The sequence below is a fragment of the Eumetopias jubatus genome, unplaced genomic scaffold (assembly GCF_037043125.1).
Source record: "Eumetopias jubatus isolate StellerSeaLion01/CBP00866 unplaced genomic scaffold, mEumJub1_p1.0 scaffold_5, whole genome shotgun sequence".
Taxonomy (NCBI): domain Eukaryota; kingdom Metazoa; phylum Chordata; class Mammalia; order Carnivora; family Otariidae; genus Eumetopias; species Eumetopias jubatus.
Window position 1 is genome coordinate 23,915,286 of NW_028274811.1, and position 18,087 is coordinate 23,933,372.

The 18,087-nt window shown below is 40.6% G+C and overlaps 1 protein-coding gene and 1 non-coding gene across 2 annotated transcripts in view; both read left to right on the forward strand.

Annotated features, from left to right (window-relative positions):
• The first annotated feature begins 5,572 nt into the window (after positions 1-5,572).
• The window catches only part of CHSY3 (chondroitin sulfate synthase 3), a 294,614-nt gene continuing 282,099 nt past the window's right edge, over positions 5,573-18,087 (forward strand). Inside the window, exons 1-2 of the mRNA XM_028103420.2 lie at positions 5,573-6,380; positions 8,723-9,006. Of these exons, the coding sequence (XP_027959221.1) occupies positions 5,573-6,380; positions 8,723-9,006 (1,092 nt within the window). The remainder of the gene's footprint in view (positions 6,381-8,722; positions 9,007-18,087) is intronic.
• Positions 11,130-11,270, forward strand: LOC114209639 (U4 spliceosomal RNA). Its single transcript, XR_003609371.1, has one exon. It is a non-coding gene; the product is annotated as a U4 spliceosomal RNA (small nuclear RNA).

The following is an 18,087-nucleotide window of genomic DNA, read 5'->3' on the forward strand; positions in this document are numbered from 1 at the left end:
AATGGTCATCTTGTTATGTGTCTATGTTTAATTCCCTATTTATCAAGATTCTTCTAGCTATTGATGGGGGATGTCAAAAATACCATATAGCAAAATCTACCCCTTAGAAACAAGCTGAATTACATTATGATTATTAGCCACTAGATGCCACAGTTGCTTCACACAAATGAAATCAAGCAGGCCTTGCTCTGTCAAGAAAAAATGATAACATTCTAAATATTAGAGTAAAACACTAAATCAGAGTGTCAGTACCAGCCTAAATTTGCACCCTGCAGCACCAGTGCATGCTGAACCATATATTTAAATATTTACTTTTAATTTTCATACCTGAGCAAACTATGATATCCACCCTTTTAAAAGCATCTGTGTCTTTTTCTGTGATTTTGAAGTTGTTGCTAATTCTTTCCAATTAGTTCAATCACTCAGTGTGATACCTTCATAGAAGTCTGCTGAATGGCTGTCTATAATGTGTTCGACTTGATTTCGGGGTGGTTGAAATTGTTAAGGGATTGAGAGAGGACAGGGAATCAGTTTTGCACTTTTTTTTCTGGAAAATACCATAATCTTAAGAAGCTTTTGTTGCTATTGTTTTCCTCAAAATCTGCCGAGCTGCTTCATAGAGATTTTATCAGGTGGTTCACAAGTATACCTATTCAAACATTCTTGTTTAGGTAAGAACAGCAATCCTATCAGACATACTTGGCCAGCAATATTAGAATTACCTACACTTCTGTATGCTTTGTTCCAACAATGTATTCAGATCTGGCTATGTTTTAGTATACATTTAGTATGTTTAATTTTATTCCATGAAAAAAAGTTTCCATACAAATTTGTCACTTACTACCCCTTTTGTCCAAATAAAGTTTTTTAAAACTTTGTCCTAGAATGTATTACTTTATTTTTTGTTTTAATAAAAAACTTAGTCCTTGGTGGAAATTTCCCAGAAAATTATCTACCTGAAAACTCATGTATCTTCAAAATTAAGGTGGGTATGAGAAAATTACTGCACTGACCTTGGGAAATACCAGATAAATAGCTAGAGGAATCTCAATAAGTATGACATTAAACTCTTAGGAAAAACTTTCTCAACACTTCTACTTAATACAAATGAGGAAGAGGTGCCGACACTGTGTGGGAAGAAGTCATGGAGGTCACCTCAATAATGCTTTAAACGCTTTCCCTGATTCTACCCTTGTCTCTTGCTGGCTTTTTCTTCCCACCGGAGCTAGAATGGTCCTTGTAAAACATAAATAAATAAAAACCATACCACTGCTCTACTCTACCTTCATTGTCACTCAGAACAAAAGACCAAGACTTTACAAATGTCTGTGAGGCTCAAAATATCCAGTGTTTCCCACAAGCCCGATACTGTGCCCGGACCACTAATTACAACAATTCCCGCTCGATTCTACAGTGGTTTTAACAGCAGGCCCCGGGGTCGCGTCTAAAGGGGCTGGGCTAGAGCGACATCATGGTATTCCCCTTACTAAAAAAAATGTGTATTAGGAGGAGAGAGAGGAAAAAAGGAAAGAAGGAAAAAAAAAAGAATAAAAAAAAACCCAGAAGATGACCTTGATGGAAAAAAAAATATTTTTAAAAGAAAAGATATACTGTGAGTCTATTGAACATTTGCAATGTTAGCTAGTTTCACCTGAGATGTGCTATAATGTGTAAAATACACAATGGATTTGGAAAACTTAGTACCGATAAAAAGAATGTAAATTTTCTCAGGATTTTATGTTATCATAAAATTATATCATTATTTATATATTATATATAGTTGCAATGATAATATTTTGGGTATATTGAATAAAATGTTATTTAAATTAATTTCACCTCTTTTTTAAAAAATGTATTTACAAGAAAAAAGTTAAATTGCATGTCTTACATTTCTGGCTCACATTCTAATTCTGTTGGATAGCACTAGCCTAAATGAGCAGCAAGTCCCTAGCTCCTTCCAATTCCCAACCCCCATTGGCCTCTTTGCTGTTCCTCAGTATAAAACCATGTATATCTCAAGCCTTTGGGTTGGCTATTCTCTTCTCCTAGAAAATCTTTACTCAGATTTTTTTTAATATTTTATTTATTTGAGAGAGAGAGAGAGAGTGCAAGAGAGAGAGAGCGGGAGGTGGGGAGAGGGGCAAAAGGAGAGGGACAAGCAGACCTCTTCTGAGCAGGGAGCCCCACACAGGGCTTCATTCCAGGACCCTGGAATAATGACCTGAGCCTAAGGCAGATGCTTACCCGACTGAGCCACCTAGGCGCCCCTCCCTCAGATATCTTTATTGTTAGTTTCCTCACTTTTTTCTGTTCTGTGCTAAAATTATCAGAAAGAACTTCTCTTACCAATCAATCTAAGATGGCCTTACCCAACACTTGTATATACCTACTCTTTCTATTTTTTCAAAACCTGTATCACCTAGCATATTATATTTTGTGTGTGTGTGTGTGTGTGTGTGTGTATATATGTGTAATCTCTCCTTAGTAGAATAACCCCCATGATGTCAAGGACTGTGTTTTGTTTATTGCTGTTTCTCTAGAATAGTGCTTGGCTTTTGATAGATACTAAATTAAGTATGTGTTAAATAAATCAGAGGATAAATATCATTAAAAATAAAGAGTGTTATCTAAGGGATTTTATCATGAAGGTTTGGAAAATGAGAAGAATTAACATTTCCTGATTACCTACAATGAACCAGACACTGTGCTAAGCACTTATATATCTTAATAAATCATCACAGAAATGTATTTGCAAATTAGAAATCTAAAGCTCAATTTAAATAATTTTCCCAAGACCACTTAGCCAGTATGGAAAATCATTTCAATACTTTTCATTTTATTTCAATGTCTCCAAGTACCTTCCCTGAATTCCAGAATAAATTAGATGCTCTTGTAAATACTAAGTATTTTCCCTTCATATCATATGTCACCACTGTAATTCATTGTGTAATGTGGTGCTTATTGTCTTTCTTCCCCACTGCACTATAAACTTCATGATAGGTGGCAGTGAATATCTTGTTGATATTTCCACGTCCAGAGACTTCCACCCTCATGCTTAATCTCTAGTACATGTTTATTGAATAAATGAATGAAGTTAACTTTATCTCAAAATATTGTAACAGTTGATGAGTGGGTTATTTGAGGCCAATGAGAATTAATGATTTTGTAGATCTACTAAAAGAATGGCACCCATTAGAATGAAGCCCTGTTGGATATTTCAGGAGAGAGTATGCTAGTGTGTAGGTGTTCTTCACACTTGACCATAGGTAATAGTGCTCCATGTTGTGAATTTCCTCTGGAAGTGTGTTGTCCAACATGGCAGACACATGGGGCTACTTAAATAAAAATTAATTAGAATGGAATAAAATTGAAAATTCATTTCCTTAATTATACTAGCCACATTTCAAGCACTCAACAGTCATATGTGGCTAGTGGCTGCCTTAATGAAGAGACAGATAAATAAAATTTCCATTATAGGGAGAGTTCTATTGAGCGGCACTATTCTAGAAAGTTAAAAAAAAATTCCTAGGAGGATATATTTTCAAATCAGGAGATTGTCCAATTCGTTTTGTATTCTAACTAAAATTAAACTTTGAGAAAGAGCCCAGTAATCTGTATTCCCAAGTGTTTCTGGGCAAGACGGAGACATGGAAAAGCAGCTTCATTGTCTACTGGATGAAACATTTAGTCAGACGTGCTCATGCACAGCCAGTGGCTGGTGTGGAAAGAACCACTCCTCCAAGGGCCCCGGGCAGGCCTGCTGTTCCAGGGATGCTGCCAGCACCTGGCTGGATTTAGTCTTCTGCCTAATGCTACTCAGTACCATCCCTTTGCATTTGATGCACAAAACAGAAGACTGAAATTTGAAGAGGAAAGGGTTTGGAAGGCCAAAGTCACCTCAAAGTATTAGTTAGATTCACAACTTCTAGAGAGAAAGTTTTTTAAATGTCCCCTTCCTCAAAATGTTACACATCTTCAGGTAATTTCTTCCTAATGTAACTTTCTGCAATTTTGGCCAATACAACTTTCTTTGAGATTCTGTCGCTGCAGGTATTTTCCCCTAATTGGACACGTAAAACATTTCCTGTCATTGCCTTAGAAAATAAAACTGTTTATAGGCAAGAATAAATATTATATTTTCTATTTTATTTTCTGATTAAGGTCACTTATGGGGGGGAGGATTTTCTTAAATTGAATCTTCAGGGTATTGGCTCCATAATTTGTTCACATTTCTCCATCATCTGCCAGTCCTACTGATTCAGTCTTGACCAAGACTGAAAATAGTTCAGGATTCTCACTTCTAGACAACAGACCAGTAGGAGAGCTGAGGCGGGAACCAGTAGGCAGCCCCACACTTCCCAACTCAACAGGTGGAGAACATGGGATTTTTTGCTGTTGTTCTTTGGGATTGAGCCCCCACTCACCGTGTTCTGTCAGAGGAAGTATTTCCAATGCCTCTGAGATTTTCTTAGCAGAGGACACCGAGTGAAAGGGGTGCTTCTGCGTACGCCTGGAGACGGGTGGTGAAGGATGCAGGTGGGACCGGGAAGTTAGAAAGGTTGGGAAAGTGAGGCGCTAGGATGGGACAAACGGTTTCCCGAGCCGTGAGCGGGACACGGAGCAGACAGCGGAGACTCAGAGTAGCTGCGGTGGGAGCAACGCGGAAAGGACCGCCAACGAGCAGAGCGGAGCGCGCACGGACCTGGGCGGGGCAGAGTGGGGGAGGGTCACGCCGGGACGTAACCCGCTATGGGCCGGGGGAGACCAGCCGGCGGGTGCTGCGGGCGCCTGCCGGGGGCTCGGGGACCCGAGCTCCGCCGATGAGGTCAGTGGAGCCGACGCGCCGGGAGGAGGGTAGTGGAGCCCGCGGACGCGAGGGCTGCGAGGCCGGCAGAGGGGCGGGACGGGACGGGAAATGGGACGGAGAGCTAGGGCCGTGGGAGGAGGGACGAGGGGGCGTCGGCGCTGGAAGCCGGAGGCGGCCCGACCGGGATCGTTTCCTTCCGGAGAGAAGGCCGGCTCTGGACCGAGGCGCGGACTGGAGGCGTCCAAGGGCGGGTGACGGGGAAATAGCGCGGGTCGCGCTTCTCCCGGGCTGGCAGCGGGACTGCTTGTGGCTCCTCCTCGGGGCCAGTCCCGAGCCGGGCGGCGGGGGGAGCGGGAGGCGGAGAGCGAGGGCGGGGGCTCGGGAAGGAGGGAGGAGGGAGGGACCAGGCGCGCCAGTGACAGGGTGGCAGCCTAGGAGCGGACGCGTTGCCGCTGCTGCCGCTCCACCTCCTCCTCCTCCTGCAGCTCCTCTCGCTGCTGCCGCCGCCACCGCCGGGAGAAGTTTCACTCCCGACCCTCGCTCGGAGCGAGGACCCAGAGCGGAGCGGGGAGCGCGGCCGGCTGCTGCAACCCGCAGTGGGCCAGGCGCCCGGAGCGCTCCGACCCTGCGCCGGCGTCGGCGCCTCGGCGGCGGGCAGCGGCCCGGGCTGGGGGCGCTGAGGCGGAGGAGGGGCGGGTGTGAGCCGGGGGACCCGCGCGCAGCGCCACAGCCGCTCAGCTAGCGTCCGCGCCGGGGGCAGTCGCGATGGCCGTGCGCTCCCGCCGCCCATGGATGAGCGTGGCACTGGGGCTGGTGCTGGGCTTCACCGCCGCGTCCTGGCTCATCGCCCCTAGAGTGGCCGAGCTGAGCGAGAGGAAGAGACGCGGCTCCAGCCTCTGCTCCTACTACGGCCGCTCGGCCGCTGGCCCCGGCGCTGGCGCGCAGCAGCCGCTCCCCGAACCTCAGCCCCGGCCGCGGCTGGAGCAGTCGCCGTCCCCCGCGCGCCAGGAGCTCCAGGGGCCGCCGCTGGCAGAGGCAGCGGTCGGGGTAACCAGTTTTCGGAGCAGCCCCTGGCAACAGCCGCCTCCGCTGCAGCAGCGGCGACGAGGACGCGAGCCCGAAGGCGCAACGGGGCTGCCAGGCGCCCCCGTGGCGGAAGGGGAGCCGGAGGAGGAGGACGGGGGTGCGGCTGGGCAGCGCAGAAGCGGCCGGCCGGGGAGTAGCCACAACGGCAGCGGGGACGGGGGCGCCGCCGCCCCGAGCTCCCGACCCCGGGATTTCCTGTACGTGGGAGTGATGACCGCGCAGAAGTACCTGGGCAGCCGCGCGCTGGCGGCGCAGCGGACCTGGGCGCGCTTCATCCCCGGCCGCGTGGAGTTTTTTTCCAGTCAGCAGTCCCCCAACGCCGGGATGAGCCAGCCCCCGCCACCCCTGCCTGTCATCGCGCTACCGGGGGTGGACGACTCCTACCCTCCCCAGAAAAAGTCCTTCATGATGATCAAGTACATGCACGACCACTACCTGGACAAGTATGAGTGGTTTATGCGCGCCGACGACGACGTCTACATCAAAGGTGACCTCCCAGCGCCGGCTGTCCCGCCTGCCCACCCCTGCCCCTGCCCCCCACCCCTTCTCTGCAGCCAGCCCTAATCCCTGCCCAGCCCCTCTCTGCTTCTCTGCCAGCACTTGCTCAGGGCTCCTGCAGCCCCCACCCCGCCGTCCCCACCCTTAGCATCCAACCACCATTCCTAGCCCGCTCCTCCTCTTCTGCGGTCTGGACCCTCCTCACACCTGACCGGCTTTATTCTCCTTGCTCACTCTTGCTGTTCTCATTTCCGCCCAGAGCTTGCCCCTACTCTTTACTGTGTGGGAACAGCGAGGAAAGGGGCTTGAGGCTTAACCGAAGGCTATTCCTACTCTGCCCTGCTCTGAAAGACCCGGGTGGTGGTAGTTTCCCACAGCTATCCAGAGGGGCGTGTCCTCGGTGAAGGAAGGGAAGACCGAGGAAGCGGGCGAGAGCCGGTCTGGAGATGGGTGTTCTAGCTTTCTTCCACAGTCCTTTTGTTGTAATTGGATGTAACGCAGTTTCGGAACTGGTGAGATTAAGGAAACATTTTCGCTGTTCCGGACCGTCCCCTTCCCTCTCTCACGACCCACCACGCGCTGGGAGTCCTTGAGCACCCCCACACCGCTCCAGCGCTCACCTCCTTCCAGCCACTACAGTTGCAGCACTAGGTCGGCCCTTAACACCCGCCCGCCCGCCACACCTTTGTAAAACCCGGAGCGGATGAGTGTATTTTTAGGAATTGGTGGTAGAGAAGAAGGGGACAGCGCCCTGAATGATCCAGACCCCAGGAGCCCCAAGCTGTAGATACTAGTGTGGATCCTTTCCAATCTATTTTAGTGGCTGCGGCGATAAGCAGAGCCTGGAAGTCCTTCCCAAAACCACGCGCAGCCACAGGAGGAGAAAACTTTGTCAGTTTTAAAAGAGGCGCGGTCCTTCACCTTGAGTGTGTGTGGCTCTGGCCAGAGATTTCTAAACTCAGCAGAGAAAAGTTCTAAGAGCGGGAGTAAATCTTTCCAGTCCCGCCCGTTGCGGATATGGAGATGGATTGGTCAAAGGGAGGCAGGTCTTCCTAGTGTATACCTCTCTCCTTGTAGCCTCATTGCTTTCTCCTGACCCAGGTAGTCTTTCACCTGACTCAAGGAGAAACAAACAAGATCTGTCCCATTTTGGCTCAGGGAGTTTGTGTAGACTAATAACTAGAGATTTCTTGGGGTTACGTTAGGTAGAGTGAAATCATTCCATTGATAATTTGATACAAAAATAGATGATTGCATATCTGAATGACTACTAGATTGAAGATGTATAGTTATCTATACCTGTAACTGATAGATCGCTTATCTTATAGTCCCCTTGTCTTCTGTGTCTCACTAAAATCACAAAGGTTTCCTCGCAGAAGTTTGCCACACTTTGCAAAGAATTTCTAAAATGCCTTAATAGCATATATTTCTGTCATTTCTCTTAATGCACTGAAAGATTGTCCTTCAGAACATTGAAGCGTTGTAGTCTTTCCATTTCTATTAAGAATGAATATGCATTTTGTATTAAGAACCCGATAATATCCAAAACTCATTGAGATCCAAGGGGCGAGGCATGGGATCAAGAGAAATGACTGCAGGTGCCGAGCTCATCAAACAATGATAGTAAATATTCTGACTAGGAATATAAAGAAGGTGACTACCTCACTGTATCACTTTGTAGAATATCTAATGTGTTCAAACTCTTTTAGCTACAGAATTTTACCTTTAAATCATTTTTCTTGATGAACTCACGTACTATCAGGAAACCAGTTACTTAATTTTTTAAGAAATATTTATTTTTTCTGAAAAGGTGCTTTCTAAAGTTAAATTCCACGATGACTTTAATACCCTCTCTTTCTCAACTTTTGGGTTGTATGTGACTGTTTAGTAATGTGAAGTTTAGTTAAGGACAAAACACAACTAAATTATCAGGAAAAATATTTATTGAATATCAACAGTCTGCCAGTCAATGCTACATATAACTTATTTTCTGAAAATGTTATCATTACTTCAAACATGCTAATAAATTTGTCATTATTCTCCTTGTTATCTCACCTTTTACAAAAAAAAAGTCTAATGATTGTTAGACTTCTTAAGGCTTTTCAGTGATCTTGACTAGAAGGTTGATAACATTTTATTATGATTTAATTAGTAACTGAAAATTAGTAGTTTTAAAATAATAGAATATTCAGAGAGGTTTTTCTTCCTTTCAGTTGTATTATGACTTTGGGGGAGTTTGCACCCAATGTTGGAAGGTCTTTCCCTTACTTTGTATGTTCTAAATAATTATGAAATTAGCAAGAGGATTGATTGTTGCCTTTCTCTTTGTAGGTGATAAGTTAGAAGAGTTTCTTCGATCACTGAATAGCAGTAAGCCTCTCTACCTGGGTCAGACTGGCCTGGGGAATATTGAAGAACTTGGAAAACTGGGGCTGGAGCCTGGAGAGAACTTCTGTATGGGAGGACCTGGCATGATCTTCAGTCGAGAGGTTCTCAGGAGAATGGTGCCACATATTGGTGAATGCCTCAGAGAAATGTACACAACTCATGAGGACGTTGAAGTAGGCAGATGTGTTCGACGCTTTGGTGGGACTCAGTGTGTCTGGTCTTACGAGGTAAGATAGTCTGTGATGAAAATGTTCACATATTACGGGCGCGTGCCAATTTATAGCCTGGGACAGTGATTTTGTTTATTCTCTCAACATCTTTTTATTTGCTTGAGAATGATAGAAGCAACCAGGTATGGACACAAGGGTGATTGCGGCAGGTAACTTTCTTCACAAAGCTGAGGCCTGTTGGAGGTCTTTTTTATTAGCATGACCTTTAGCTTTAAGCAGCAGCCCCTGTATCCAGTCACATCTCTGGAAGATGCTATTTCCCCTCTATTTGCTTTATTAGTGTTTATATACATGCTTATCCATTTCCTGTCTCTAACGAGAGGACTAATTGTATTCTCTTGGGTTGTTGCTTTTAACATTTGGTACTTTGTTGGTTGTTGCTGTTGGTGTTTTGTTAGGTATATAAGTGCATCTCTTTGTTTCCAAATACTTAAAATCTAAAGTTTCTTGGAAGATTTTCATTTGGAAATTTAGCATGTTACTTTTTTAAAGCATAGGAAGAAATAACTCATAATGTATCATTTATGATAGATTTATTTACAAAATAAAGGGAATTAGTTACCTGAGAAAAGAGAAGTAGTTATGAAGATGTTAAGTAACTATTTAAATTATGATTGATTGCTTAAAATTGGTCTCTGTCTTCTCTTATTCCATTTCCTGAAAAGCAGCCATTACTTACATAATCTGAGTTACAAACTGTTCTTTTATTGTGATAGTTTTATGAAACACTCTGGGATTTTTTTTTTTCCTTCAGAAATTTGTTTTGAAATGAAATACAATTTTATTTAAAATAGTTTTCCTAAAAGATAATCTTAGTAAAAATTGGATTTAACATTTAAATAGTGTACTGCACTTTTCAGAAGTTTGGTTTTCAAGTGTTTGGGGTTTGATACACTTCAACTATCCAATGCACACATTTGTAAATTATAATGTAACTCATTTATCTTTTCAAATTTTTCATGTCTCCTGGTACAGAAGAAAAATGAAAATATGTCCCTTGTAAAGTCATGATACCTCAAGATTACACAGTCCTAATCATTCTTCTTTTGGAAGTTTAATCCCACTTTACTTAATTTTGCTTTATTTTTTATACTTTGTAGTATTTACACTTTGGGGGAATATTTCTTCTATTACAGAAAGTAAAAATTATCAGTAACCATTTATTTGTACTATGTACTATGCAGATTTAAAATTATTATATACTTCATTCCTTTTGATAATAAAATAGTAATTTGTCTTTTGTTAAACTATGACTACCCTATAGAGTAAAAATTTATGCAAGAACATTATATTTAAAAATAGGTATTTTAGAATAACAAACATATTTGTGTTTATTTAATATAAAACTAACTGGAAGGCAAAAAATAAATAGTACAGAAAGCACATTAGGTTGACTTTGTATGAAGATATTATTTTGGAGACATTGGCTCTGTGCGGGTAAGTAAACAAAATTAACCATATTTAAAAATAAAGATGGCAATTTATTATGTTTTATTTGGTACTTTATTGCCTTAACATCACATAGGAAGTTTTAACCTTTTGTTTAAATCCTTCTCTTCAAGTTTTCATTGATTTTGCTGTGATACAGTCTTCACCTAGTTGTGTACTCATTTATGTTCCAAGAGAGTGAAATATGCTCAGTAACCTACATGCAGAAGAATTGATTTAATATTTATTTTCAGTATAGGCTTTTGTTCTGATTAGAGTGAGGGGAATTCTCATAGATGTGCACACTCTGTATTAATATGAGTGGAGTCTTAGATCTTACCATAAACTGACATAAAAGAACAGACAAACCAAGGGATTCCAGATCTTACAAGATGTAACTTCATGATCACAGTATTTTCATTAAATTTTCAAAATACATTTGAGTTTAGACTCATACTAGCATATCACTGACTTCACAATCTATATGAAGGAAATCATTTCTACCTTTTTCCCCTAGCAATAGAAAATATTATTTTCTGAAGTTGTACTGTTAACTTTCTTAGGCTAAACAATTATATACAATTTACTTTGTTTTGGAAGTTCAGTTTTTAAGGAGTATTTAAACAGTACTTATTTTAGAGGAATCATTTGGTAATACAAAGTCTCAAAGTCTTATTTAAAGGAATGATGGGAGCTTTGCACAATAGCAGTATTGTAGCCAATGAGGTTTATCCGAGGCACGATCATTGCTGATTAAAGGAATGATGGAAAATTTCATTAGCAAGGGACATATTAAACAGCATCTTTCAATAAATTCAGTAAAGATAAATATACAATAAAGTTATAATTTAAGCATTTTAATATTAGGATGTTCTCTGTTTTATGAGATACGTGGTTAGGTCAATTGGATCACGGCCAAACTAGGATTTTCTAGTTTGGATTTTAGGTTAGTTCAAATGATGTCAATTCTATACTACTGTTCACATTATATGGAAAAAAGTAATCTATTCTGTACATTGGCATCCTCAGTAAAGGTCAGGGATTTTACATCTGGTCGTACAACAAGCTGTGAAACTGATCCTTAACTTTGTTTTCATACTTCTTTTGAAAGAACTCTGTGATGGAATTCTCTTAAAATCTTGAATTTCCTTTATCTGTACCTTTCCTGGATTTCAGGGTTCTGTTTGGCTTTTCCTCTAGTAAAAATTCTAGCAGAGTTAAGAGCACTGTTCACGATTTTTGAGTTTGAATATGTGAAACATTCATGATGGAACTTACCTTTTAAAAATGATAAATAGACTTGTAGATCTTTCAGGAAGAGAATTGGACAAATAAACTATATAGAGTAGGTAGGTTTTCTTTATTATAAATTATTGTTTTTATAAAACCTAGAAATCTCCTAGAATTCTTTGCTGCTTATGAAAGTGTACTTTCTTTGTATATACAATTAAGCATAATTGAGAAAGAGAGAGGGTAAACTTAAACCTGGGTTTGAGTTCTATTGTCTTTTGTAATTGAGCCTTGTTTAATTAAGCTGAAATTGGATATTATAACTGTGTCTACCACATACTTTTTGAAGAAGATGAAGTGAATTGCTGAAATGATCTATGTAAAGCCCTTAATATAGTGTTTGGCACATAGTATATTGTCAATAGGTGTTAGCTATTATTGTCATAATTGTCGCTGAATAGATCGTGTACTATATTAAATATAACAGGGATTCATCCATATTTTACTTCATTTAGTAGCTATTAGTAATGAGTGATTTGTCTATATATCAAAAGAGGCAAACTAAAAATAAGCTGAATTCTTTTCAGTTAAAGAATCCAAGTTTAAGTTTTTTTGGCATAGAACGAGAAACTTTTATGTTTTGGTATTGTTGGGTATTGAATCCATGTCTGTAGAACATATTATAAAACATGGAAGTCTGTATGTATGTTTAAATGATGCATTACAAACATTTGCTTCTGTCTTTGAACACCATATTAATAGCTTATCTTGAGATAGTGTGGAAAATATTAACAAGTGATTATCTAATATACACGTTTAAGGAATACCAAACAAATCAGACTCTATATTAAAAAAATTACTGCATAGATTTCTAGATCAGTTGGCAGAACAATAGCCCCCTTTTCTGAGTTTCTCTGGAATTTTTAGTAGGAAAGGAAGTTAGTAGTATCTCATCCTGCAGTCATCTTGTATGAATACCCAGGAACTTGTCTCTCAAGTAACTGGAACTTCTTTCTGATGTTGCTCACTTTTTTTGGGAAATAATGGATAGCTTCATTTCCTTCCCAGGGTAAGGTCCTGGTGGTCTGGGACAATATGCCTTGCCTGTGAGCTTCTTGCTTTGTTTCTCTGTCATCTCTTCCCCTTGTACTTTCTCCCTTCTGTATTTAATGGTATATAAAATAGATTACAAATGCATTTTAATAGACACTGCTTTTCATCAAGTTCTCAGTAAATTAACATGCTTATGACAGGCCAGTCCCAATATTGCAAGAGTTCACAGGATGTGTGCCCAGATCACATTTAGGGCCCAGGAATCACTTGACCTCTTCTGAGTTAAGAGGCCTTTGATTGCTGGTGAGCCTCAGATGGACTGGTTCTCTGTGTGCCTGAGACCATTGGGCAGTCAGAATTAGGATTCTCCCTTTGCTACTTGGAGATAGAAACATCTAGATTCTAAGGACATATGGAAGATGTTAATAATCAACACACTTGATGGGTTGCTTTTGTATTCATTTATACCTCAAATTGTATAAGTAAAGTTACTAACTGAAGCATGTTCGTGAAAAATCATTCTATTTTATTCACTCTATGAGTGTGAGAATTTATTGGCATCTACTGACTTTTTTGGTAGAGCTCTGTCTTGGCTACTGTTTTCCTAGTTATCTGAGCTACAATCTGGCAGCTTGGGAGGCTGCATATGGCTCTTAAACATCGTTTGGCTCATAGAGTGTTTTAAAATTTTCTGTTTTTGTTTTTTGATGCCTTTAGCCGAGGCCAGCAGTCTTCAGTCCCCTTCATGTCCTATTTCAAACACCAAGCTCTCCTTGCATGTTTATTTTAACTGCCTGGCCCAGGTATACATAAGAGTCCTGATATTTTGAGCCAGATAACCCACATGTTGAAATTTTTATTAAAATATTCTCTAGAAAATGAACTAATTTTCTAGCAAGAATGAAATGTGTATTTTAAATACTGTAATTTACAGAATTATTTTTTTCAAACTTGGCTGTTAGAATAGAATAGAATATAGTTACACTTTCTTTGTTGTAGGTATGTTTTTAGTAACTAGAAAGTCCTCACTGTTACAACAACAACAACAAAAGTTTAAATAGTTCCCTTTCATCCTGTGTCTTAGCAGAATTGGTAGTTCTGTTTCTTTTTGCTTTTTGTTTTAGTACCATCTTTTATATTCAAACATTAAAGCAATTTTAATTTCAATGATTCTTCTTCTCCCTGTGAGGGAGTTTTACATTTCATTGTCTGAGACTCATCTTTAGAATAGTGTGTATTTATCTTTTTAATGTTTATAGTTAAATGGAGCCAGAGAATATATATATCTTTATTTCCTTCAATTAAATGTTGTTTCAAATAAAACATAGCTCTATATTGATAAAAATATTTCTCTGTGGGCTTAGAAAACCATTTCTTATGACTAAACAGATTTTTTTATTAGATTCCTTAAAGAGTTAACTTCAAGCCAGAATGCCTTATGTTTAATCTTGGCCCCCTAGAGGCTATAAACACCCTAGGACATTCCATTATTTCACAAAAGGATATGTTCTGAAAGTGTTCCTCTGGGCTTGTAATACCAGAGAGCTATACCATAAAAATCTTAAGTACATATAACTTCTTCATAACATAACCATTAAGGTTAAAATATCTGTGCCATTCTTAAAGGGCTATTGCACATCCTCTTTGGCATCTTGCTATTACTTACCGGCTTCACTCTTCTGTAATGCTAATTTTGCTCCATCATGAACATGGTTTATGCCCCTAAAGTATGTTAATATGTATGGAAAAGCATAAGTGGGGATTTTGATCTAAAATTTAGTCTTTCCAACTTCTTTTCTCACTTCTTATTCAGTCACAGTTTAGTTTTTGACTAAAAGCAGTAAGCTTCTCACACCTACTCTTGCCACCCCCATTCTGCTTGTCACATGAAATCACCCTGCGTTGATTTTGGACAGTTTCTCTTCTGCCACATTGTTTTCTGCCTCGTACAAAATGAAATTGCATTCCAAGTTGAAGGAGAAACATGGTATGGTTTTTCATATTTGTAGTCTTAGCTCGTTTATTTTTATTGTTAACTGATGCCTTATCACCTGAATTGTGACAACATATGCTTTATGAGAAGATGATTCCAACAAGTTGTGAAAAATATGAAGTTAGGAAGATGCCTCCACACAATTTGAAATAAGTTTCATGATGGCATATAAATACTATTTCAATTTAAAAACCTTGAATATTCTTTATCTTTAACTGATCACAAGTATACTAACTTCCTGAAGAAATTCCAAGTCAGTTTTTTACTTCCACTTGATTTGTCTTTGTCTCTAAAAACCTATTTTTTGAGAAACATTTACTTCAGTCTTTTTTCTATCTAGTGAATTAGGGCTCATCGTACAAAGAAATGTGTTCAATCATGTAACTAATATGGCATTTTACTTTGATTATAGCATGTTCCTTGTTTCGCACAAAGGTGTACCTTTTAAGAATGGGGTATTTGAGCTAAATACAACATTAAAATAAAAAAAATCAGTGTCTTCAGGCATCTGAGTCATTATTTGATATTATTCAACAATAAGAAAATCTCAAGCTGAACAATGCGGGGGGGTGGGTTGCAGTTCCTCGGAATTCTAACATTCTGTTCATTTACTATCCTATTTTTTTTTAATTTTTTATTGTTATGTTGATCACCATACATCATTTTTTAATGTAGTGTTCCATGATTCACTGTGTGTGCATAATACCCAGTGCTCCACGCAGAATGTGCCCTCTTTAATACCCATCACCAGGCTAACCCATCCCCCCTCCCCTCTAGAACCCTCAGTTTGATTTTCAGAGTCCATCATCTCTCATGGTTCGTCTCCCCCTCCGATTTCCCCCCCTTCATTTTCCCCTCCTGCTATCTTTTTTTTTTTCTTAACGTATATTGCATTATTTGTTTCAGAGGTACAGATCTGTGATTCAACAGTCTTGCACAATTCACAGCGCTCACCATAGCACATACCTTCCCCAATGTCTATCACCCAGCCACCCCCTCCCTCCCACCCCCCACCACTCCAGCAACCCTCAGTTTGTTTCCTGAGATTAAGAATGCCTCATATCAGTGAAGTCCTATGATACATGTCTTTCTCTGATTGACTTATTTCACTCAGCATAACACCCTCCAGTTCTGTCCATGTCGTTGCAAATGGCAAGATCTCATTCGTTTTGATGGCTGCATGATATTCCATTGTGTATATATACCACATCTTCTTTATCCATTCATCTATCGATGGACATCTTGGCTCTTTCCACAGATTGGCTATTGTGGACATTGCTGCTATAAACATTGGGGTGCACGTACCCCTTCGGATCCCTACATTTGTATCTTTGGGGTGAATACCCAGTAGTGCAATTGCTGGATTGTATGGTAGCTCTATTTTCAACTTTTTGAGGAACCTCCATACTGTTTTCCAGAGTGGTTGCACCAGCTTACATTCCCACCAACAGTGCAGGAGGGTTCCCCTTTCTCCACATCCCCGCCAACATCTGTCATTTCCTGACTTGATAATTTTAGCCATTCTGACTGGTGTGAGGTGGTATCTCATTGAGGTTTTGATTTGGATTTCCCTGATGCCAAGCGATGTTGAGCACTTTTTCATGTGTCTGTTGGCTATTTGGATGTCTCTTTGGAAAAATGTCTGCTCATGTCTTCTGACCATTTCTTGATTGGATTATTTGTTATTTGGGTGTTGAGTTTGATAAGTTCTTTATAGATTTTGGATACTAGCCCTTTATCTGATATGTCATTTGCAAATATTTTCTCCCATTCTGTCGGTTGTCTATTGGTTTTGTGGACTGTTTCTTTTGCTGTGCAAAAGCTTTTTATCTTGATGAAATCCCAATAGTTCATTTTTGACCTTGCTTCCCTTGCCTTTGGCGATGTTTCTAGGAAGAAACATCTCATGCTGCGCCTGAGATCGAAGAGGTTGCTGCCTGTGTTCTCCTTTAGGATTTTGATGGACTCCTATCTCACACCTAGGCCTTTCAACCATTTGGAGTCTACTTTTGTGTGTGGTGTAAGGAAATGGTCCAGTTTCATTCTTCTGCATGTGGCTGTCCAATTTTCCCAACACCATTTGTTGAAGAGACTGTCTTTTTTCCATTGGACATTCTTTACTGCTTTGTCAAAGATGAGTTGACCATAGAGCTGAGGGTCCATTTCTGGGCTCTCTGTTCTGTTCCATTGATCTCTGTGTCTGTTTTTGTGCCAGTACCATAGTGTCTTGATGATGACAGCTTTGTCATAGAGCTGGAAGTCCGGAATTGTGATGCCGCCAGCTTTGCTTTCCTTTTTCAGCATTCCTCTGGCTATTTGGGGTCTCTTCTGGTTCCATACAAATTTTAGGATTATTTGTTCCATTTCTTTGAAAAAAGTGGGTGGTATTTTGATGCGGAGTGCATTGAATGTGTAGATTGCTCTAGGTAGCATTGACATCTTCACAATGTTTGTTCTTCCAATCCATGAGCATGGAACGTTTCTCCATTTCTTTGTGTCTTCCTCAATTTCTTTCATGAGTTATTTTATAGTTTTCTGAGTATAGATTCTTTGCCTCTTTGTTTAGATTTATTCCTAGGTATCTTATGGTTTTGGGTTAATTGTAAATGGGATCAACTCCTTAATTTGTCTCTCTTCTGTCTTGTTGTAGGTGTATAGGAATGCCACTGATTTCTGTGCATTGATTTTATATCCTGCTACTTGACTGAATTCCTGTATGAGTTCTAGCAGTTTTGGGGTGGAGTCTTTTGGATTTTCCACATAAAGTATCATATCATCTGCAAAGAGTGAGAGTTTGACTTCCTCCTTGCTGATTTGCATGCCTTTGATTTCTTTTTGTTGTCTGATTGCTGTGGCTAGGACTTCTACTCCTATGTTGAATAGCAGTGGTGAGAGTGGACATCCCTGCCGCGTTTCTAACTTCAGGGGGAAAGCTCTCAGCTTTTCCCCATTGAGCATGATATTCGCTGCAGGTTTTTCATAGATGGTTTTTATGATATTGAGGTATATACCCTCTATCCCTATACTCTGAAGAGTTTTGATCAAGAAAGGATGCTGTACTTTGTCAAATGCTTTTTCTGCATCTATTGAGAGGATCATATGATTCCTGCTCTTTCTTTTGTTAATGTATTGTATCACGTTGATTGATTTGCGGATGTTGAACCAACCTTGCAGCCCAGGGATAAATTCCACTTGGTCGTGGTGAATAATCCTTTTAATATACTATTGGATCCTATTGGCTAGTATTTTGGTGAGAATTTTTGCATCCATGTTCATCAAGGATATTGGTCTGTAATTCTCCTTTTTGATGGGGTCTTTGTCTGGTTTTGGGATCAAGGTAATGGTGGCCTCATAAAATGAGTTTGGAAGTTTTC